At 39.4% G+C, this 24973-nt stretch overlaps 1 protein-coding gene across 2 annotated transcripts in view; it reads right to left on the bottom strand.

Annotated features, from left to right (window-relative positions):
- The window catches only part of PPP3CA (protein phosphatase 3 catalytic subunit alpha), a 319540-nt gene that overhangs the window by 149306 nt on the left and 145261 nt on the right, over window positions 1-24973 (bottom strand). For both annotated transcript variants that reach the window (XM_047798212.1, XM_047798213.1), the window contains exon 2: window positions 13871-14071. In XM_047798212.1, coding sequence (XP_047654168.1) covers window positions 13871-14071 — 201 coding nt within the window. The remainder of the gene's footprint in view (window positions 1-13870; window positions 14072-24973) is intronic.

Raw genomic sequence — 24973 nt, 5'->3', positions numbered from 1 at the left:
TCACAGACACAGAAAAGAAACTTATGGTTACCAACGGGGAGAGGGGGAGAGGGGATAAGTTAGGAGTATGGGATTAACAGATACATATCACTATGTATAAAATAGATAAACATCAAGGATTTATTGTACAGCACAAGGAACTATATTTTTTAAAAAGCCAATTACCTAAATATGAAATGAAAACATATTTGTGTCAGTATGATCCTCAGCTGTCAAATACAAAGTATTACTACTCTGACATGAGATGCTTGAACAAAGGCCCACCCTCCTGTATTAGGTTAATTACTTCTAATTTTAAAAAACATCTTGGAGTTCCCGTGGTGGTGCAGCAGAAACAAATCCAACTAGGAACCATGAGGTTGCGGGTTCGATTCCTGGCCTCATTCAATGGGTTAAGGACCCGGCTTTTCTATGAACTGTGGTGTAGGTTGCAGACATGCCTCAGATCCCGCATTGCTGTGGCTGTGGTATAGGCTTGCAGCTGTAGCTCCAATTGGACCCCTAGCCTGGGAGCCTCCATATGCTGCGGGTGTGGCCCTAAAAAAGTAAAAAAAAAAAAAAAAAAAGACATCTTGGCCCATATTACATGGGTTGTTAAACATTTTTATTTCTAACTGATATACTGATGTCACAACCATGAAAACCAAATTTATTTTCCTTTAGTTAAAATTAAAACTCATTTGCAATTTAGAAAGGATGAGTAGTGGAGAGCTGTAGGCATGAGGACCTGTCTGCTCCCTCTTTTATTCCACAGCCATCTCAGTATTTCCTGACATCCATAAATGAGAAAATGCAATGTATGCTATAATAGCCAAATAAATGAAGTTAACAGCTCTCTATGCTTCTAATCATTGAACAATGGAGCAGAACTGATAGTTGCAATATTAGCTACACGACAATAATAATAGCCATGACAAAAATGGTTATAGCAATGATACCAAAGTAGCTACTCTTTGTTAGGCACTTACTCTATCTAGCTGCTGTGCTTGTAGCATTTCCCTTTATCTGAGTGACAGGCATGAAACCAATATCTCACTCCTCCAAAGATGAAAGGGATGAGGTTTACAGAGGTGAAATTACTTGCCTAGAGGTAAGTAGCTAGGAACTTGCAGATCCTGAATGCTAATCTAGAGACCCATGACTTTCAACCCTGATGCCACACTACACAGGAAGAAAATAAAGTTGGCATGCTGTCATTAGGAGATGTACCTGAGGTAAACTGCACAGCAGAGATGAAATCACCCTGCCTTTTCCCATGTCTTTTCATATCATTCTTTTTTATTTGTTTCCTTCAGACAAACTGGCTGGACTGGAAGTTTGAATACAATCAGAGAATGATAGACCACAGGAGGAAAAAAAAAAAATCTATAAATTGGCTCACTCCCACCATACCTTTACTAAACTAAGCTACCCAGGCACAAATAATTTTGAAGGGCCTTTAAAAAACTCATGTACTTTTTTTTTGAATTTTTGGTCACACCTGCAGCATATGGAAATTCTTGGGCCAGGGATCAGACCTGCCCCACAGCAGCAACCCAGGCAGCTGCAGTAACAATACCGTGTCCTTAACCTGCTGTGCCACAAGGGAACTCCCCAAACTCATGTGCTTTTAACATTTCTTTAATTCAGATTCTTAACTGGAGTAGATATTGTATATCAATAATGCAGACAATTTACTTTCTAATTTCCACTTAGCTTTGATACATATTTAATAAGTATTACCAGCTTATCTCTTGAAGAAGGCAAAAAAAGCCGTAGTTAAGATTAAGCTAAGGTTCACCTTTGAAGGAGCTTTTAATGTTTAAAACATGAGGAAGAGATTTAAAATGAATAATTTCTGTTTCATGTTTACGACTGTCTGATAATTTCCTATGCATCACATGGTACCCAAACAGCCAATGAAATTTTACTGTTCAAAAATGAAATGAAAAACATGCGTAATTAGGATTTCCAAGGGGATGCTAAATATCTACAAATTTCTCTGAACGAAGCTGGGTTATTAAAATGGTAGCTTGATTTTCAAAGTCAGTGTTGTCTTAAGAAAGAATCAGATTATGTTAATAAAGACCAAAGTAAGTATGCATATTACTTTGAGAAAACAGAAAGTAAGGCACAAAGGATCCTTTATTTGAAATGGAAACAAATATCTTTGCAACTTATTTCAAAAATATTCTCCTTCATAAGCAATAAAAGATATAAGACTGATCACAGTTAAAAGCAAAACTAGATGTATCAAATGCATACCACCAGATGGCATCTTAAATCAGAAAGCACATTCAGAGATGGTGAGCTCACTGCATCTCTGAAATGGAATCAAATTCATGAATTCTAGATAGATTTTTTAATATTAAAATGTCTGGCATGAATCATAAAATCCAAAGAACCCAACAATAATAGTCTTGCATATAGCCAAAATTTACGAATCTGGAAAGAAAGGCACTGTAAATAAAATGGTGATCTCGACATCACTTTTTTTTTCCTTTTACAGCTGCACCTGTGGTCTATGGAAATTCCCAGGCTAGGGGGTCAAATCTGAGCCTCATCTGCGATCTATGCCACAGCCATGGCAACACCAGATCCTTAAGCCACTGAGTTAGGGCAAGGATTGAACCTGCATCCTCATGGAGACTAGCTGGGTTCTTAACCCGCTGAACCACAATGGGAGCTGCTCAACATCATTTTTATTTAAAAAAAGAAAGAAAATTACAAATAGAGTCATAAGAGTAAAAGAAAATTCAGTTCATGATTTTGTTTCCTTCATTATGACATACAATTTTTCTCTCCACTAGTTCTAATTTTACTCTATCAGAAGTTTATTTTAAACCTGAAGGAAGACAGTTCAGCGCAGAAAGCATTAAGAAGAAAAACATTAAGAAGAAAAGCTTACCAAAAAAAAAAATGAAACAGGTCAAGTTTCCTTTCACCTACATATATGACTCTTATGAGGTTGAAGTTCAAAAGCACTGGCATCCAAAGCTCGTTCAGAAACGAATGAAACAATGCTGCCATGCCTAAAACTGCCTGGTACCTGAACCACAGTGTCAAATAGGAACAGAAATTAATCACAGAGAAGCATATGATTCACCAAACTAGAGTCAAAAAAGCAACTATCTGCTAGAAGGAATAGAAATCTCGTTCAGAATATTAAAAGACAATGTCGTTCCCAAAAAATCTGTTAGACTCTATAACCCCCGGATATGGAGTTTGTTGATTGCTTTATTTTACCGTCAAATAATCAGTACAATTTTTACAAAATACAGTTAAGCAGAAATATTATTTTCATATCACAAAAGCAACTTAAAGGGCACTTGTTACCAGTTTGTAATTTATCCTTGGATTGGATTTATGTCCATATACAGTATTCTACATGTACTTTTTTGGGTTTAATATGAGGAGAATAATATTGGGCTTTTTTGAGAGTTCCTCTTTTGCTCCCTCTTCAAAAGACTGACTTAGGTCTCAAACCCTTCTGTGGATCTCACATTCCTTCACCAGGCAAGGCTCACTCCACGACACTGGTGGGGAGCTGGACAAAACAGAAGGAAAAGCTATGTGACCACTAAAACAAAAGCAAAGCCAGGGCTGAACTCCCTAAAGGCCTCCTTTCATGGAACATACTTTAACATTGGCAGGATATGTACATAAAAGTATTAATATTTTGAAGAACACATTTTATATATGAAGATTCATTTTTAAATAGTGATAAAGCAGCTGCCTCAAAATTGAATATTTTCCCTTACTAATCCACTAAACAGCAGATTTTTCTATAAAAAAACTACTTCTGACCAGTTCGTATATTTATCCAGTCTCTCATTTATCCAAAATCCCCCATGTCATTCAGACAGCTATCAACAAATAGCTATATGGGAGGAAAAAACAGAGTAAAAAGCTGCTATTTAAAAGATTACACTGACAACACACAGAAACACACACATCTACACACATGCATAGACACAAACATACTCTGTTTAAGAGGTTCCTATATATTTCCATTACATGATTATTATGATTTTCTATGTGCATCACTATACTTAGGGTAAAATTATTCTGAAATAGAGCAACATTTACAAAACCGTAACATAAAATCGATATCCTCAGATGTTAACATTTAATAGCATGAAACAATGAAAAAAAAAAAGAAATCTGGTGCAATATACAGTTGGACCCTCCATTGACACACATTTGAGCCACATGGATTTTTTCTCAATAGTACAACATGATCAGAGGTTGGGTGAATCTGCGTGTGCCAAAGCGAGCGTATATGGAGGGCCAACTATACACGAACATTTCTGTCTCTGTGAAAGATCAACAGCATTAACCCCTTCTTTGTACAAGGGTCAACTGTAGTTAAATGCAACTGTAGTTAAATGCAACTGCAGTTAAATCATTACTCTCAGATTTAATAATTTCATGGACCCGAAAAATTAACTTCCAACCCCAAATAAAATAGGAATACATAGGGCTGATCTGCCTGAGTCTGAATATCAGTTCTGGCACTTTTTACTTCAGTAATCTTAAATACAATATTCAATTTCATTAAGTTTCAGTTTCCTCATTTATAAAATTGAGCTAATCACAGCACTTCCTCTATAGGATTTGAAAACTAAAAGTACAGTGTTTATACTTGTGACTAGCAGAAAACAAGAACCTAACAAATGTTAGCCTTACAACAAAAATAACTCATTAATTTTTCCCTATAAAAAAAAAGATTACGGAGTTCCCATTGAGGCTCAGTGGCAATGATTCCGACTAGTATCCATAAGGGCTTGGGTTCAATCCTTGGCCTTGCTCAGTGAGTTAAGGATCCAGCATTGCCATGAGCTGTGGTGTAGGTCACAGATGTAGCTCAGATCCCACGCTGCTGTGGCTGTGGCTGTGGCTCGCAGTTGTAGCTCTGATTCGACCCCCAGCCTGGGAACCTTCATAAACTGCAGGTGGGGCCCTAAAAAGACAAAAAAAAAAAAAACCCTCCAAAACAAAAAATATTTACTATCAATTGTCACCATAGTTTCAAATGAATAAAGGAAGCATTCACACTAAAATGAAAAAGATAATTTTATTCTGGAGCAGCAAAAACTTTGTCATAGACCAGTACCAATGTATGAGCAGTATTTCAGGATGTCCATTAGAGCCCAGAAGCATTACTGGCCCACAAGAGAATAAAATCAATGGAGTCTAAAATTGCTTGGGACACTTCAGCAAGAAAATGGAACATGAGGTGGGCTGCAAACATGAATATGATCTGCACTTCCTAGAGACGAAGGGAAGTTTACGTTTTTCCTTTAAGACAGCAAAGAAGAATGAATGCTCTTCCTTTACCTGGAAGCCTTTCAGTGTTACTGGAAACACTACTTCTCTTAAAGTACTATTGATAATAACATATTTCAACCTTTTCCAAAACCATCAGTGTACTATTAAGGCAAGAGAGCACTTTCAAATTTTCAGAATAAACATTTTGAGGATTTTTATATTCCTATGGAAACACCTACAGGCGTCACCTTACAAATGGTGCGTCAACACTTACACTCTTCATGAAAAGCACTGACTCTTGGCAAACTGAAAGGGACCGGGTGCACCACCGGGTCTTAAAGCAAAATACCTCTTCATGTAATTATGACGTAATTGTAATGACTGTCAAAGGCTTCCTCTGGATGGTGTTCTATGTTTACTGACGTCAATGGCTTATTACTGACTTGTATGTTACACACAAATGCTGAATTCCTAAGGCTCAACTCTACTTAACATAATACCGTATTCATCATCACACAATTCACTTAGAGATGCTTTTGATCCTGGTCTTCCTTTACAAATTGTCCCAGCAGTAGTTTCCCATAGTCAGCTCTCAAAGAGCTTGGAAAGAAAAGCATCACAAAGGTTTTTCACTGGGAAAAACTGTTAGCTAAACTCTATGCCCCAACTATACTAAGCACTATTGTTTGGTCTTGCCCCCTTGCGTTAACAGAAATACATTTTTCTTTAAAATATAATAAACTATAATTAAGAGTCGAAATAACTTATTTAATCCTTCTCTTTCTTGAGAACCTTGAACAGCAGGTTTAGGATGTCTTCCTCGGTAATGAGCAAAAACAAATTCTGGTCAAAGGAACCGAAATGCCTGACTTTTTCAACCTAATACAGAGGTAGGAGAGTGCATGTAACATAAGGCAAGGGCTCAGCAGGAGTCATGTTGATGGGCGTCTGTTCACAGCATGGTTGGCAGCCATGAGACTTCAGGCCAGTTACTTAAACCAGTGGTGCCCACGGCAGGGGGCGGGGGGGGGGGGGTGGGGGGGGATGGCAGGGGAGTCCCAGATCAAGGGTCCCGTCAGCATCTGGGAGCCTGCACGATACACAAATTCTCAGGCCCTCCTCCAGACCTCCTAAACCAGAAACTCTGGAGGTGGGACTCAGCAATCTGTGTTCTAGGAAGCCCTCCAGGCGATTGTGATCCATGCTCAAGTTTGAGAAACACTGACTTGAACTCTGAGACTCCCTTTTCTCATTTGTAAGACCAGGGAGGAAAACAGATCAGGGAAAAGGACTCTCTGCCTCTCATGCAGTGACCTTTTACCCTCTTATAATCCTCTTTGGGGGGGGGGGGCGTTTTTTAAATCAAGGGTCCAAGTTCAGGGGAATAAAAACATCAAACTGAGGTGCTGCTGCCACAGGCCCGGACTGAAATGTGCTGACTTGCCAGCAGTGGGCTGGGACCCAAAATAGGCCTCTGGCTGCAGGGCAGGCCCTAAAGATTTGGCCACTGAAATCACAAGTGGGCAAAATGCCTCAGGAGTAATATTTTATCCCCATATAAACTAAGGCCCCATTGCTTTGATAGTGACAAATGACAGTGAGAGGAGAAAAAACACTGATCTTTTAGTTCTCAAAAGACACTGGATTCTTACCCCCACTTAGTTCTCCCCAGGGAAAGGCAAGGGGAATTCTCCTAATTGACGTCAGCTGCTGCAAGAGAAGAACTGCCATGACCTTAAACTTGGCCAGTGGCTCACTCTCACATCCAGGAACAAAGCCAGAGGGTTCTCCTGGCAACTGCCTGACATGCTAAATGGCAGCTCAGCCACTGAGGGAATCCTTTGCTGCCCTAGGGACAAATCCCCCACTGCAGGAAACAGACAAACTGGAGAGATTAGCAGTTGATGCCAGCCTATCCCCTCAGCCCAGAGAGCAGAAAATGAGTTCTAAATCCTTCCCTTCAAAGCCCCAAGTTCCTGCTCTGCTTCTGCTTTATAAGTGAGGTAGATGTTCTGGGCTAAGTCACAGGGAAAACAGGAAAATATGAGAACTTGAAGGAGAAATGGAGTAAACTGGATCCCTGCCTAAGTCATCCTACTATATTCAAGAAGTTTTTTAATAGATATTAGGTACAAAGTAATCAGACAGTTAAAGGTCATTGTCGACTCTTGTTTTTGAAAGGTCCTGTAATCAAAATCAGATCCAATGCCCTTACCCTGCCAGAATTATCGTGTGGCACCCTGAAGGCTAATGAAACATTCCTGCTCAACCCCTCCGAAGAGTTCTTCCCAACTCAGTCTACTCATGTCATCCAGGATGCTATCCTAGCCACAAACTTGATTTTGTGCTAACTGCCCTGCTCCAGACCTGCTCCAGTGCCTACAGAACAGTCACTGAATGGTTTTTTGTTTGTTTTTTTGCCTTTCAGGGCCACACCTGTAGCATATGGAAGTTCCCATGCTAGGGGTCAAATCAGAGCTGTAGCTGCTGGCCTACACTACAGCTCACAGCAATGCCAGATCCCTAACCTGCTGAGTGAGGCCAGGGATCGAACCTGCATCTTCGTGGATACTAGTCAGGTTCATAACCCGCTAAGCCACAATAGGAACTCCAGAACTGAATGTTTTAAGTGCTGCTTACAAGAGATTAATGTCTGACCCTGACCATCCAAGCTCAGTCTCAGCCCCACCCCTACCCCTCACACCCTTCAGAGACCCTGTCTTCATATAGCAAATCTCCAAGACCAGGCCTTCCGACTTTACGAAAAAATATCAGCATCTTCGATGTGCTCTTGTCTCTGCCCAATAACCTTTGCTGGCTTTTTCACATAGTAAAATTTCACTTATCACACACGCTTCAGTATCACGTCATCTGTCACGACTTCCTTGGCTTCCATGCATTCCTTTTTTTGAGTTCCCACACTAGTTTATAGGCAGCTTCATTACAGTTCTTAATGAATTTCAGAGTAACTGTCTATTTATGTATCTGACTCCCCCGTTAGACCTTGAATATTCCAGTCAAGGACTAAGCCTCATCTGTTTCAATGTTCAGAGTTCCTAACTTTTCGAAAGCGTTCTCAATCTATATTCAGAACAGAAAGATGCAAGCTGTAAAACAGTTTCTCTACCTCAAAGATGTGATATAATTATCAGTGTGGACACCGTCAGGGAAACCCTAGCCATTTAGAAGATTGGAAATCTTCTCAGTTTTCAGTTAGCTCTATCCAGTTGGGTACGTCTACATTTACTCGAAAAAAAATCTACATCACATCCTTTCATTTAACCAATAGTTTGATGTATGTATCTTTCAGCAAATATCTGTTTCAGTTTTCTGGTTATAATCTGAGCCCTGGGAGGGCAAAGACCAGGTCTTGCTCACCTGTGTAGCATCCATACCATCTATACCAGGTAAATGTTTGTTAAGTTGAACTCCCAAAGAGGTTGTAGCCTAGTTTGGCTGCTATTACAAAATACCTTAGACTGGAGAGCTTCAACAACAAACATTTACTTCTCATGGCTCTGGAGGCTGGGAAGTCCAAGATCGAGGTGCTGACCTCTTCCTCTTCCTATCAGGGCACTAACCGCATCATGAGGGGCCCACTCTCAGAACTCATCCAAATCTAAAGATTTCCCAAAGACCCCACCTTCCTAACATCACTGGGGCGATCAGAGCCTCAATGCATGGTTACTAGGGGGACACAGACAATCAGTCCACAGCAAGTGGCTACACAGATAGTTGACCATGTTTTCTAATGTCCCATCTGTACGTCTGCAAGGAAACAAAGATAAAGTCAGCTCAATTTTCAAAAAGGGGTCAAAAAAAGGAAACCTATCTTCCTTCACCAAATGCCTCCAATACAGAAATACATTCTTCAAATTAAACCTCTGAGACAGTGACCATTCTAATCAGGCAAGTTGGTTTAGAGAAAAGAGCAGAAGGTGACTCATATCTCCCTTGTTTTGATTGGGCATCCACAGCCAGGCCTCAGCTCTGCTCCCAAGGAGATGGTTATGGGCTTATCTAAATCCAGGCTTCAGGAGGGTAAGGTACACAGTGCTTCCTTCCCCAGAGGGACATGGAGGGGAGCCAGGGTGGAACTAGGCAGCTTCCTGGTGCTTCTCCAAAATCAAAAGTACAGAATTTTAAGAGAAAAAAAAAAAATCCTAAATGAACAGAAGCCTTTTCTGGCTTTGAAAACACTTGAAGGGGAGGAAGGAAGGGAGATTGGGCAGTTTTGAAAATTTACACATTAGAGAAATGCTACAGGAATGAAATAATGTCCAGATTTCAAACAACTGGGATACTAATTTCTAGATTTTTCTTAAAATGGGAGCCCATCATGGCACAGATGTTAGCACCACTCTTCTCTAAACATTTGAGAGCAAAACTTTTTTTTTTTTTTTTTTTGCTTTTTAGGGCCACACCTGTGACTTATGTAAGTTCCCAGGCCAGGGGCTGAATCGGAGCTGCATCTGCCAAACTACACCACGGCTCACAGCAATGTTGGATCCTTAGCCCACTGAGTAAGGCCAGAGATTGAACCCACATCCTCATGGATGCTAGTTGGGTTCGATACCACTGAGTCACAAGGGGAACTCTGAATAAAACATTTTTATTAATAATAAGTAGGAGAGAGGAAAAGAGGTAGGTAAGCAAGGGAGTGGCTTTTGTGCATCATTAGCAAATGTTTACCATTTGTTTGGTTTTGTGAGTTTACACATCTGTTACACTTAAAGCTGAATTCCATCAAGAAGCCATGGTCAGTTTCTACGAAGACCATTCACCTTGGGTTTTTAGGAATCTGAAGGAGAGAGAATATGTCTAATACCACTTGAAAACCACCATGTGGTCAAGCTTCAGGCTTTTTCTCCCTACATTAAAAGTTCCTGCATCCTTTCCCTTAGTCTTTTTTCACAGGTTCTCATGTGTAGCTCTATTATTTTCCTCTTCTCCCCAACCCTTCTGCTTCTTCCTTCTCCTCTGAACTGATGATTCAGAGATCCAACCAACAAACATTCTCCATGTAAAAATAAATCTTACCCTGATGGTTCAGCTGTCCAGATAAAATCTTAGAACACAATCATACACTATAAAATGTTACCAATAAATTGTGAGAAGTATCTTGAAATACAAAGAGATGGTAATTTTCTCCGGTCAGTGTACCCTGGTTTTATTTTGCAGTCCTCCATGTTTCAGCTTAAAAAGCTCAGAATACAAAGCCATGAATTTAGTTTTCTGGTGAATTATATGCAAAAGGGTTGTTGTTATTTTTTTCCCTTTTTATCTAAATGTTCAAATGAACTATCCCCATCACTATTTATCTTCCATATCTTTCTATTCCCAGAAAAGAGGGAACGAGATCCTTGCAATGGAATCTCCTGGAGATTCCCTTAAGTTGCTGCCTTTTTGTTGTTGTTGTTGTTGTCTTTTTGCCTTTTCTAGAGCTGCACCTGAGGCATAAGGAGGTTCCCAGGCTAGGGATTGCATCGGAGCTGTAGCCGCCAGCCTATGCCAAGGCCACAGAAACACGGGATCCGAGCCGAGTCTGCAACCTACACCACAGCTCACAGCAACGCCGGATCATTAACCCATTGAGCGAGGCCAGGGATCGAACCCTCAACTTCATGGTTCCTACTCAGATTCATTAACCACTGAGCCACAATGGGAACTCCAAATGCTGCTTTCATTAAGAAACAAACACTCAGTAGAGAAAGGCTCTTTCTACTGGCGTTAAGTTTCACTACACACTCTGTGATGTCGCCACAGCTCCTTCTGTCACTATCTAAAAGACTTTATTTTTTCTCCCTCAGGGAAAGTTATACATAATTGAGCCATGATTTCTAAAGTCTCTTCATATCTATATTCTGAAGTTTGCCAAACTGTCAGCTGGAATCTCACTAGAAAGAACAAAGTGCAACTTCTACTGAATACAAGGGTAATTAGTCTATGGACTCCAGAAAGATTCAAAATGTCACAAATCTGACACTTTCAGAATTCTCCCAAGGTGTCCTTTCAGGATAAGAGCCGCATCAAAGAGAAGAGCTGACAGCATCTGAGACATTTTCCTAGATGTCTGTTCTACATATTTCCTTTTAATTATAATTAGTACCTCCATTAATGCTTTCAGGATTTATTAGTGAATTTCACATGAATTCAACATTGAAAGTCACACATTATCATGTGAAATGGAGAAAATATAATAATAAATATCATAACAGACTCACGATATTATGATATAATAAAATATCAAGCCATTCATTCTTACCAAAACCAAATAAGCTTAAGGATATAAATACCACTTAAAGCTACTACTTTACCATTTATCCATAGGTGGAATTTACTGTTAATTTTTTTTTGGAGGGGGGGGGTGTCTTTTTTTTTTTGCCTTTTCTAGGGCTGCTCCCGCAGTATATGGAGGTTCCCAGGCTAGGGGTCGAATTGGTGCTGTAGCCGCCAGCCTACGCCACAGCCACAGCAACACAGGATCCGAGCCTCATCTGCAACCTACGCCACAGCTCATGGCAACGCTGGATCCTTAACCCAGTGAGCAAGGCCAGGGATCGAACCCGCAGCCTCATGGTTCCTAATGGATTCGTTAACCACTGCGCCACGACGGGAACTCCCAACTGTCAATTTTTTAAAGTAGTTTCTTTGCTGATGGATTCCAAGCTAGTATTTAGATATTAAAATTTTTTACACATTTTAGCATCTAAGAAAGTAAAGCATATTCACCTTTGTTTTGTTCTTATATTTCTGCAGTGTCTATAAGTCAAAGATAATAATGCACAACTCCATTTTGATACACGGGAAAGGGGTTCATAGTGATACACACAGGATGCGTACGTAGCTTGATTTATTCACCACTGGTCCAACACTGACTGATAACACCACTACAGCCAATTTCTCCTGCTGCCTTGCTCATTGCTTTTCTGAATTACAAATAAGAAAAAGGGCATTGCCAACCTAAACCACAATGTAAATAATGTCATCTTCTTTGGAATAGGAATCTTTCAGGGCATTTTCTTCTTCTTCTTCTTTTTTTTTTTTTTTTTTTTGTCTTTTTGCCATCTCTTGGGCTGCTCCCTTGGCAATATGGAGGTTCCCAGGCTAGGGGGCGAATCGGAGCTGTAGCCACTGGCCTACACCACAGCCACAGGAATGCGGGATCCAACCAGCGTCTGCAACCTACACCACAGCTCACGGCAACGCAGGATCCTTAACCCACTGAGGGAGGCCAGGGATCGAACCTGCAACCTCATGGTTCCTAGTTGGATTCATTAACCACTGAGCCACAATGGGAACGCCAGGGCATTTTCATCAAGGAAGTTTTACTCAGATATCAAGAGAGCTTACCTTGGTCTTAACAGTCATCTTCAAAAATGTACTTGAAGGCCAATAATATTATAAGCATATGAAGGTTTTGGGAGAAAGAAGCAATCAGCAGTACATATGACATATTTTAAACGTCCCCTTTATTTTGAAAAGGACAATATTCTATGTCCAAATTTCTACTCTTTGCCAGAACGATAACAATTTAGGAGAAAGTAAATGTTTTTTGGTTTTTTTTTTTAGCCTCTCTATCAATAAATATCTGCAGGTTAAGCAAATTTCAGCAAGGATGGATGAAAAGCCTCTACTATTTGATCCCCTATACCATACCAAATTTTTGAGATTTAATTTTTATGGTCTAATAGTAGTTCCAATTACACCAAATACTTATCTACCCTTAAGAAGTAACAGAAAAAAAAACACTCAAAAAAATGAAGACATATTTTCTGGGCACAAAATGCTAATGGAAGGAGAAAAATTGGGTCTTCCTGAAATTCAGTGGTTCTCAAACTTTAATGTGTGCCAGGATCACCCAGAGGACTTGCAAAAACAGACTGTTGGGCTTCACCACAGACAATCTGATTCAGTAGTTCTGGTTGGGGGCTGAGAATGTGCAGTTAATTTTTAATTATTTATTTATTTAATTTTTATATTTTAGGGCCACACTTCTGGCATGTGGAAGTTCTTGGGCTAGGGGTCAAATCAGAGCTGTTGCTGCCAGCCTACACCACCGCTCACAGCAACACCAGATCCTTAACCTACTGAGTGGGGCCAAGGATCGAACCCACAACCTCATGGATACTAGTCAGGTTCGTCATCGCTGAGCCACAATGAGAACTCCTGAGAACGTTTAACAATTTTCAGGTGATGATGACGGTGAGGCTGGTCTGGGATGACACTCTGAGAACCACGGTTCTAACTTAGTCACTTAATCACCCACTTGGGAAATCTTTGTGTGCTTGGCCTGATCTTTCCCAATGAGTATCTTGTGTTCTTTGTGACAGTCAGTGTTCTATTGACAAAACATCCCGTTTTAGTTAAAGTATTACTTCCGAATAGTTTCATCACTCTAAGCTGCACGCCACTTTTTAGAGTGATAGAAAGTGACACTGTCATATAGGTGATACATGACAATAAAAGTGTTGTTACGTATGTATAAAACATTTAGTTCCTAAGGTACAGATGTGGCAGCAACAAATAAGGTGAAGGAGGGGTCTGAAGGACTTTTGATTTGATGTTAAAAACAAAAAAGGGTGAGTCCAACAGGACAGTCTCCATCCTCAGGACTTACCTGTGACTGGTGCATCAATATCCAGCAAATTCTTTTCCTGTCGAAGAATTGAAGCCCCCTCTGTTATTATTCTCAATGCAACATTCTCTTCCAGCCTTCCCTCCTTCATGAGATGTGCCTTTAAGATATCCACACGAGGTTTCCCATCGTTATCAAACACTTCTTTGGCCGTAAGCCGGTGACTTGGAGGAAATGGGACAGCTGAAAGAGAAAAATTCAAATTATTACCTTAGCCAAAACTCAACAACAAAAGACTCAATAAGAACCACCATATATCTATGCAGATCACTCACCACCTACTGGAGTATTTAAAAAGTTCCCACATTAAAATATGATTAAGGGCTATCAAGTATTAAAGGCTGCCTTCTTCCCTTCATTCTGGCTATAATGTGGCTGCTGAAAGGACATTCACTGTTCTTATCCATTCAGTACCTATCTCATGCATCTAGATGCTCCTGAGTGAGTGAATAACAAAAAAGGAGAGAGATGGTTTCCATTAGGCAATAATCGAACCAGTAAAGAAAAGCGTTCCTATACATCCATCCACCCAATTCTGACTCATTTTAGTGTTTTTCCACTAAAAAGCAGGTTTCTCCACTGGAATCAGAGGGATGGGAAAAGACATGTCAGACCAGATTTGCCCTCTCATGAGAATCACCTCGTAGAGTAAACTGACCAAATCACTGTTTCAGGAGAGAGCAGAAATCTGAGGGCGAAAAGGCAAAAATGTACTGAATACTGAACAGAAAAATCAGGATTTGCCTGTGCACGTCCAGAAGGGAATCTCCTGATCAGTGAAAGGACAGGGTGACATCAGGAGGACACATGGTATTTGGGAGTAGGATACAATGACAAATTCCACTTATTGCTCAGACTTAGGGCCAACCATTCTCTCTTCCACCTGTACTCCGAGCCTTCTTAACCGTAAGAAGCTCTCTTGTACATGTTGTTTCTCTTCACATCTTTGAACACATTCATTCACTCATTCAGTCAGAGGATAGTCACTCAACTCCTCCAATGAGCCAGGACATCCAACCGTCCATGGGCAGAGATGGTAGTGTGAGGTTAAATTTCTGATAACTGGCAATTAAGTGCCTTCAGTGAGAGAAACTCATCATTTCTCCATTTTACATGTGAGTCCATTTACTGGATAAGTCAGATCTATTAGCAATATCTGGAAGAAGCACAAACACTGCTTCACGTAACTTTTTTTCTGCCATGTGCACTAGGCCGCATGCATAAGAACATCTCCATATTCCTCTTAGGTAAAACACTTGCTGTTACTGGATACACCTAAGGCCTCATACCTCCTAAAAGTATCTCTCCAACAAGCAAGATTTATGGTAAGATCTATGCCAAGACATTTTGTGCAATCTAATAGCCCAGGTTCGTTATCCAAGAGCAATTACAAGAAATGAAGAGAAAAGACAAATCCGGAAATGAACATGTACTGATGGATGAAAGCTTAATTTTCCTAACCGTCCAAGTATATCTATTTAACTCTGTTACCAAAATGAAGTGGCAATGGCTGACTCAATGGACATGTGTGAGGCTTTCATGGACAGATGAACCCGGTACAAACCTTAGCTCTGCGCACTCACCCGACGTATGACCTTGGGCAAACTAAATAACCTCCTTTGGCTTCAGTTACCTCACCTGTAAAGTGGGGATTGTAGCTATCAGAGAGTTGTTATAAAAACTAAAGTAAATAGTAAGAGTAGTAGCTAACATTTATAGAGTGTTTATTTTATGCCAGGCATTGTTGGGGTAATAAAGTCAGACACAACAATAAAGCTGTAAGATGAGTCAGACATAAGTACAAGTGTTTACATATAAACGTATTTAGTCTCTATAACATTACTGTGGGAGAGGAACTTGAGACTCAAAAATATTATGCACCTTGCCCAAGATAATCACCTAGTGATTTATATGAAGGCCCCCTGAGCATAAATTCTGGCAGTCTGATGCCAGGATACTTGTGTTAACAGCTACACCACACTGCTCCCAGAAAGTACTTAAAACAGTGCTTAATAATTAAAGAGTGATGACTAAATCCCTTTCTAGAACTGAAATTCTAACGAATACCGAGAGGTGTTTCTTATAAAGACCACTTTTATTTTGAAAAATTATTTGCAGCAGCTTATACTGGAATAGATAAATACAAACACATAAAGTAAAATACAAAATGCATAACACCAAAGGGTAGTGTAAAATAAAAGAAAAAAAAATTAAATCAAGAATTAAACAAGGAGAAGGAAAAAGAGGAAACAAGGTCATTAGACCTCAGGCACTTGGGGAGTATTTTGTTCATTTTGTTTTTTTGCCCTCTCCCATTTTTCTCACCTAACACGGGTATGCTGGTTAAGAAAACCTGGAACCCATTTTGATAGCCATATGTCTTTACCTGGGTCCTTATGCATGGTGTCATATTAGAAAATATCATACCTGGCAACTCCTCAAAATTCCCCAGAGACAGGATGGGGGATGGGTAGAGAGAGAGAAACTTGAAAAGGACACTCTCTCGAAAGGACCAAGAGCTGATTTTTTTTTTTTTTTTTTCAAGTGAGTTACTAAGGTATGAATTGGACAACTGTCAGGGTTTAAGTGACTCTGCAAAACTGTCAGGCAAGAATCACAGGAACAGAGAAGGGAAGGAGGCTGACTTAACTGCCAGGCAGTAGGTCTAGCCACATGCACATTAGTTGGCCTTACTGAACTTCAGAGAGATCAAAGGGTTAAACCTGAAAGAACTGAAGCATTTAAGAAGGTGGGAGGCAAATGGAGAGCACCCCAGGGAGGGCATCACCTTCATGAGTTAGACTTTTTCCAAGTCCCTAGACTCTCTCCAAGGCCAAGATCCCTGCAATAACAGATGCTCCCAGCTTTGGCTGCAGATCTCTTACCTTCCAGTAACTGCTAATTCCAAGGTAACTGGCTGAGGTAAAGCCACCTGCTCTGAGATATTGAACCTGGTTCCAAATAAACAGGAGCAAGGAAAGAGATGGAAAAGGCCAATTAGAGGCTCCATTTCCTACTTGATGGTAGGACCCTGATGACATGGGCCCCTTTACCGGTGAAACAGATGGCAAGGCCTGCAGGGAACCAGGATGGGCAGCAATGACGCCAAAGAGCAAACGCAGAGATGCTGTCAGCCAGAGAAAAGTTTTCTAGGACAAAAATAAGAGTGGGCTAATATTTGTGTATGTGTGCACCTTTTGGCTTCATAAAGAAAATGCCGGCCTTACAAAGGTCACATTTGTTTGCTTTCTCTGTTTATCAAGAGGCCTACATACACACCTGGGCCAAATACTGAGCAAAAACTATTTGGACCAAAGAATCCAATGTGCTTAGGAAACATTTCTTTCATCAGCTCATCGCCTAAGTGGCTACACTTGAGCTAATAAAATGGGGCCTCCCCTTCCTTCTCTAGCCTTGCATATGACAACAAGTTGCTTTTACTGATACACCAGCAGGCCAGGATTGGAAGAATTAAGCTTATGCATGCTAATACAAATTCTGAAATAACTGTTGCTATTTGGGCTGACTCTTTCCAAAACAATTTTCTCATAATTGTCTGGGAAGTAAGGAAAATAGACTTCTTAGAAGCATCCTGAAAACAGACAGAAACCTTCTCCACTTTCTCTACTTCACAATTACCACTCAGAGTGTCCCCCCACTTTTTTTTTTTTGGTCAAATAAAATAAATAGCAAAGTAGCTAAAATGTAGGACATGTAAGTCCTTGAGTGATTCCTGCCACAAACCACTCAAGTCTTTAAAGGCAAACAATATACCAGACTAGGATTGTGTTCCCACATCACTGACTATGGAAATCTGGCAAAGACTGATCTCCAAGGAACAGGAGAGGATATCGTTTCTTTTCTCTTTGTTGATGACACAAATAGAGAGTTCATCAGTCTGACAGAGAGGAGGGTTAAGAGGTTGGGAATCAAAATCATGTGCATCCAATACTGGCAGGTATATAAAAATGATTGAAGTTATTGTCAATTAGACATTCACCAGAAGAGAATCACATTCCAAGTCAGAAAAGTATTGTAGCCAGAGTAATCCTAGCACTTGGTTCTAGCGGACTATGGGGACCACATGACAGAGTCAGGGGTCTTCTGCAAGTTGGGCTACTGGTCAGTTTCAGACAATAAGTAGCCTAAAGTAGCCTCAGTAGTCACTGAGGGGTAGACTAGGTACCTGAGCTTTGTATTTCTAAACTCAGAACCACTACAGGAAGGATTCGTACTATTTGATAGGAAATATGCAAGGGTCATGGTTATGGTGAGGCCTTCACTGGAAGGAAAAGCAGGATACCTGCTGCTTGACCTCTCTCTGGAATCCTCTTACAAGTGCTGGCAAGAGAGAACCACAGACTTAAGAAAACATTTAACTGAGTGATTTTTTTTTCCAAACCTTTGACTTTAAAACATTTTTGTTATTGTTGTTGTTGTTGTTTCTTTCCTCAAACAAAAGGACATTTGGTAATGCAAGTGTACCCAAAGAAAAAGAAGAAACTAAAGCAGCTTTTTTATTTCTCTTCTTCCCTGTGATGGCTGTTAAGGTGCACTCACAAAATCCTGGGGCTCTTTGGAGCAAGGTGAGAAAACTCCCAGTTAAGGTGACTTCTGAACCCCTTAGAGTAAACAAGAGGGAACTGAAGTCCAGAGAGAGGATAGGTGAATTTTCCAAGGTGACAGGATTAGTAAGTGACAAAACCAACACTACATTATTCATGTCTCCTGGTGTCTCTTCCAGCACCATCCCTTCTGGGTCTATTCTGTCCAATATGGAGGTGACTGGTCACATATGGCAGCTGACTTCAAGAGCTAGTCCAAACCAAGCTGTCCTGCCAAGCTACAACACACCCTGGATTAGAACACTTGATACAAGGGGAAAAAAAGAATGTAAAATGTCTCATTAGCATTCTAATATTGATTACTTTTTAATACTAAGGGTTATGGGCTAAATAAAATGTGCTATTAAAATTAACTCAAACTATCCCTCATTCCTTTTTCTCATACCACTACCAGAATATTTAAAATTACACAAGTTCCTATTGTGGTTCAGTGGGTGAAGAACCTGAAGTATCCATGAGGATATGGGTTTGACCCCTGGCCTAGCTCAGTGGGTTAAGGATCTAGCCTTGCCGCAAGCTGTGGCATAGGTCACAGATGCGGCTTGGATCTGGAGTTACTGTGGCTCTGGTGTAGGCCAGCAGCTGCAGTGACAATTTTGACCCCTGGCTTGGGAACTTCCATATGTCCCAGGTGCAGCCTTAAAAAAAAAAAGAAAAAGAAAAAAAAAACCCACAAGTGGATTATATTACACTATTATTGAACAGTGATACACCCTTCTCAACAAACAAATGAAAAAAAAGTGAGTGGAAATTGCATTCTTTAATCTTTCTTCTCTTTCAACTTTGGTTTCTACAAAATTTCAAACTCTCTCAAAACCAGCCGCGCACTGGAATTGCTTTTAAAAATGATGCCGGAATTCCCACTGTGGCACAATGAGATCAGCCGCCTCTTGGGAGCACTGGGACGTGGGTTTGATTCCCAGACTGGTACAGTTGGTTTGATTCCCAGCCTGGTACAGTGGGTTAAGGATCTGGTGTTGCTGCAGCTTATAGCTTAGGTTGCAACTGTGGCTCAGATCTGATCTGTGGCCTGGGGACTCCATATGCCTGTGGGGCAGTCTAAATAAATAAATAAACAATACAAGTGTTTTTAAAAATGAATGATGTCAAGGCTAAACCTCTACACAGTCTGATTCAATTTGTCTAGGACAGGGCCAGGGCAGTGATGTGTTTTTTAATGAAAATCTGGGTATACCAGTGTGAAGGCCAGACTGAGATTCACTGACCTATCTTTATCATAAGTAAAGACATACAAAACACCAGGCAGTTCAATTTTCCCCAAAACATGTACCTCAATGTCAATCAATGGTAGCAGATGCACTGTCTTTGCAAGTCCAGACATGTTTATTTCATCCCTCTCTACAATCAGAATGTGTTCAGGAATAACGCTTGTCCTATACTTCATGTGGCTACTGTCTGCACCAGGGCTGTCGAAGACACTTATGTTAGCACATGTTAAGAGAACAGCTTAAGGATATCACATGTCAGGCACAACTTAAAACACATTCTGGCCTGGCCTCCATCTATTCCCTCCTGGACATTTGTGTATGTTACCAGCTACTATTCTAAACAAACCATGACTACTACCAGTCATCAATCAATCAGTCACCAAGCACCTATTAAGCACCTCCTATGCACTATATTCCATGCTAGGCAGTGACAAGGGCCAGGGAGAAGTGAGGGAAAGAAAATAAATACAAGCAAAGCCAGACTCTGAAGAGCTTACCATGTGGTATAATTATCAGTTTTTGCTTGAGAGAGATGGAAAAGTGCAAAACTAACAACAAAATTTAAGGAAAATGAGAGAGAATATAAGCAGTAAAAAAAACCAATAGTGTCTTTATCTACCTTAAGGTTATATCCGGGCTCCTAGAAACTCTTAGATGCAGTTACACCTTCCTTTTGTCTAATGTATATTTTTTAATGACTCCAGAAGGTGAGGCTCTGTCTTGAAGAATGAAAAAACAGAATATGCTAATTGTAAGATACTATTCCAGCTACAATATACAAAAAAGTACCTCTATCACCAGTAATGAAAATATGTGGAATCCGAGCCTACTTCTGAACAGAGTGATGGGATGGGTAAAAGGAAATACCAAATACTAAATTTTCTTCGGGCTCTGACACTGAGCAATTAGGTTTGATTTATATTCTTCTAGGTTTAAAAAGAATTCTGTCAGTATGGGGACACATGTTTATCCCCACACAGATTGTCTATATGCAAAGATATACAAAACATGTTGTGTGGGAAAGACAGCTTAAAAATTAACCACAGCCAGCCTCTAAGAAAAACTGTACAAAGGTATTTATTAGGGGCTTAATTATGCTACTCTTGTGGGTGCCCATCAGTTGTTTGCAAGCCTCTGGCTTTCACTATAGATATTAATGACTGTCAAATTAAAATATGCTTGCCCATCTCAAGTGTGGTTGACTATTAAATCTTGAAACATTCCATCCTACTTAAGCTAAAAAAATTCTTCACAGTAGGTCTACAGATAAAACTTCAATTTATTAATTTACTGGTATTTTATTTTTTTCCTACTGCTATGATGACCTTGTTCGTCCTTAGCAGAGACCTCTTCACCCACCCTCTCTGAATGCTACCACACAGACCCTGAGCTTTAAAACATATCCAATTATTAGACACAGTGCATGTACTGATCATTTTACTAGCAAAACTGAATACCTCATTTGGTTTTCCTGAATGTCCACATGCAAATAGAGCACCATGGTATCTTATGTAACATCCCCCAAGTGTTAATAAGAAGGCCACTATGATACTTGAAGCATTTATTAAAATAAGCAGTTACTGGGAGTTCCCATTGTGGCTCGCAGGTTATGAGCCCAACTAGTAACCATGAGGATTTGGATTCAATCCCTGGCCTCATTCAGTGGGTTACGGATCCAGCATTGCCATGAGTTGTGGTGTAGGTTGCAGATGCGGCTCAGGTCTGCATTACCGTGGCTGTGCCACAGGCTGGGAGCTGCAGCTCTGATTCAACCCCTAGCCTGGGAACTTCCACATGCTGCAGGTGCGACTGACCCTAAAAAGGCATAACTAACTAACTAAGTAAACAATAAGCAATTATTTTTTCCTCTGGCTGACAGAACATATATTATACACAGTGCTTTTTGAAACTAAATATGAAATGTGCTACAAGAAATTCTTCCAATAAAGACCAAACATTAAAATAATTTTTGTTCCAACTATGAAGGATTAATAATTAGTGAAATGAGTACCTTAGCAGTACAATTAGAGCTTCTTCTTGTTCTCTGAATTTCACAGTAATTTTCATTTAAATATGCTTATTGATATACAGCTCCCCCCTACCCTTTCCATGGACAAGATTATTTTCTGGCCACTATGCATTCTTGAGTCTAAGGACTTGAAGACACAGTCCACAACCCCATCTACACAAGGTCTGGGGTTGTTCTATACAAAACTGCTTTCAAGTTTTGTATTTTGGTTAGCTCATTTAATTACTAAAAAAATTGTGAGTGGCTTACATAATGAATTATGTAATAATGACTCAATATGAAAGATTATTTAACAAAAGTTTTATTTTAAGACTTTCAAAACATCTCAGTATTACTGAAAAGCTTAAATAAAAACTGATTTTTTTTTTCTTTACTTAGTTAAAAAGTTTATGCACAAGTCCTGGGATTAACATGGGGGTCAGGCCAATCACAACTTATTTCATACACATACAAGATAAAAGCAAAATTATATTTACTCGTTTTGATACACGACAATGATATATGTGTATGTGATACAGGATGTTCAAATTAAACTAAGAATTTAAATATTAAATGTTTTTATTTAAATATTTATATGAAATTATACACATGTGATTCAAGAAGTGTTGTTTTATAAAGGTCCACTCTATTGTGTGTGTGTGTGTGTGTTTTTTTCAGTTAAAAAAATATAGGCAGCCATATCAGTTATAGCAGTATGTACCCCAGCTATACTGGAACTCAATACTAGATAAAATTATCACAGCAATGTTTTCAGCAAATGGTATTTAAAGTAATATGCAGAATAGTAAATTTATAGTAATGTATAAAATTCCACTCACTTGGAGGAAGTTACATAGAGAGCTTTTTATTTATTTATTTTTTGTCTTGAACATTTTCTTTTTCTCTGGAGACATATGTCACAGGAGGAGATAAAATCAAGAGACAAACAAGATACTTTAAGACAAGTAGAATTTATTTCCCAAGTGAGCAGGTCCCTATGAACATGATAATTATCTCTTAGAAATAGAAATTACCCAGGGATTCTCAAACTTTATTTAACTCAAGACACCCTCTACCATTTAGAAATCTTCAACTTCATGGCCTAAGACATGAAATATAAAAAAGGACTTTACCTCTATTGGAGTTGAACTATTGGATTAGAAATCCTTTAATAAATATAAATTTTGGAAATATGTGTATTTAAAATAGCAAACCTGTAAAATATAATTTATGCTTTCTTAGTCTTCAATCCTAAACTTAACATGAAAAAAAAAAATCAATCAATGCCCACATACATTTCTTTCAAGTTCATCATTCAGCTGTAGATGCCCACACATTTTCTATGCCCACGTGCCCACCCACATCCCCTATCTCCTGTGGTTAAAACACCTACAGGCATCAGAATAATTTTTTTAAATGAATAGACTTTCTCTTCTTTGAACAATCTTGATGAAATGGCAAATCTATGTCCCAAATGGTATCAAATAATGTAAATCCTAAGCAGCAATTTAAGGATATTAGCACATGACTACTTCTGCATATTAAAGCGGGATTGTTGGGGAAAAAAAAAGTAATGACTTTGGCATATAGCTTTATATCTGTGTGCCACAGTGAAGCAAAGATTGAAATATTTTGCCTCGGAGTTGCCCTCCAGAGAGCCAAGGGCAGGAGCCAAATTCCCAGGTTGGCATTTAATTCCCTCCTACCTGGCTCTGGGCTCCCTACTCCCGACGGGCTCAATCGTGAAACATCAGGTCCTCTGTGCCTCCCCATGTTCTAGCAATGCTTACACTGTTTGCTTCACTCTGATGACCAGATCTGCAACATCCACTCTCTCTGATCTTCCATTTCTAAGAACCATCCACTCACATACAAGCAGATGTGAATGAAGCATAAGGAGGTCCCAATTCTCAGCATCTCAAATGAGTAGTCACCAAATCATAATCTTCAAGTATCTATTTAAAAATTGGAATGATTTAGTGAATCCCACCCACGATTATATCCTCTCAAGTGTTTTGTTTATCCTTAAAATGTGCTTGTCATTTTAACATTAAATTAAATACATGTTTCTTAATCTATCAAATAAAAAATGTCTGACTTCATAAGAAAGCTGCAACAGTCTTCATTCCCTTCCTCAAAAAAGAACTACCCTTCAAAAAGATTTTCCACTCTTAAATAATGCATATTTTTGTGCAAAAGAAAAATTCTCAAATAACTAAGGAAATAGGCTGCTGGGATTATAATACCAATTGCAAATGTATAGGTAATAGCAAATCTCACTTTTTAAATGAGTCAATCAGTCATCACTACTCAAAAAAATCAGATTAGGTAGAAAGATTAACAATCAAGTCCCACTGATGGTTTCAGTTCAATGTCCTGGCATTTGATAGTCCATCAATATGTTTTTGAATGGATGCACAAAAGAACGGACTTTTTTTTCTCCTTGTTCATTCAAAATTTGGTTAAAATTTCTATGGTACTAAAAGGACGGATGGTCCCCAGTTGACAATGGCTCAACTTTCGGTTTTTCGATTTTTCAACTTTACCATGACATGAAAGCAATATGCAGTCAGTAGAAACTGTACCTCAAATTTTGAATTTTGATCTTTTTCCAGGCTGGTGATATGTAATATAATACTCTGACCCACATCTCCCAATCAGCCAAGCAATAATGATAACACTTACAACCACTCGGTTTTTCACTTTCAGTACAGTATTCAATAAATTAGGTGAGATAGTCAATGCTTTATTATAAAATAGGCTTTGTATCAGATGATTTTGCCCAACTGTAGGCTAATGTAAGTGTTCTGAGCACGTTCAAGGTAGGCTAGATGAGGCTATGATATTTGAGATAAGATGTATGTACTAAACGAATTTTCAACGTATGACATTTTTGACTCTAGGATGGGTTTTTTGGGAAATAACTCAGAAATCAAGGAAGATCTGTAGTTTAAGAAGAGGGAATAGGAAAAAAATGGCTTTGTTCAGGTATAAAACAATATGAAGAATAGTCAATGGCCAAAATAACTCAAACTGAAAACTTCATTTAGTAACTGTCTCTTTAAAAGTACTCTCTACGGTAAAGAGGCTGTGGATGCCAGACAACCGGATCAGGGTTAGGGGACCACTTCAGGATGAAACAGAAAGATACAGTCAAGAGCGAGCAGCAGATAGAAAACTGAAAAGGGGAGGAAACAAAATCACTCCAAAAAGTCTAAAGTAC

Source organism: Phacochoerus africanus, chromosome 10 (assembly GCF_016906955.1).
Source record: "Phacochoerus africanus isolate WHEZ1 chromosome 10, ROS_Pafr_v1, whole genome shotgun sequence".
NCBI lineage: Eukaryota > Metazoa > Chordata > Mammalia > Artiodactyla > Suidae > Phacochoerus > Phacochoerus africanus.
This window is presented reverse-complemented; position numbering and strand designations above follow the sequence as displayed.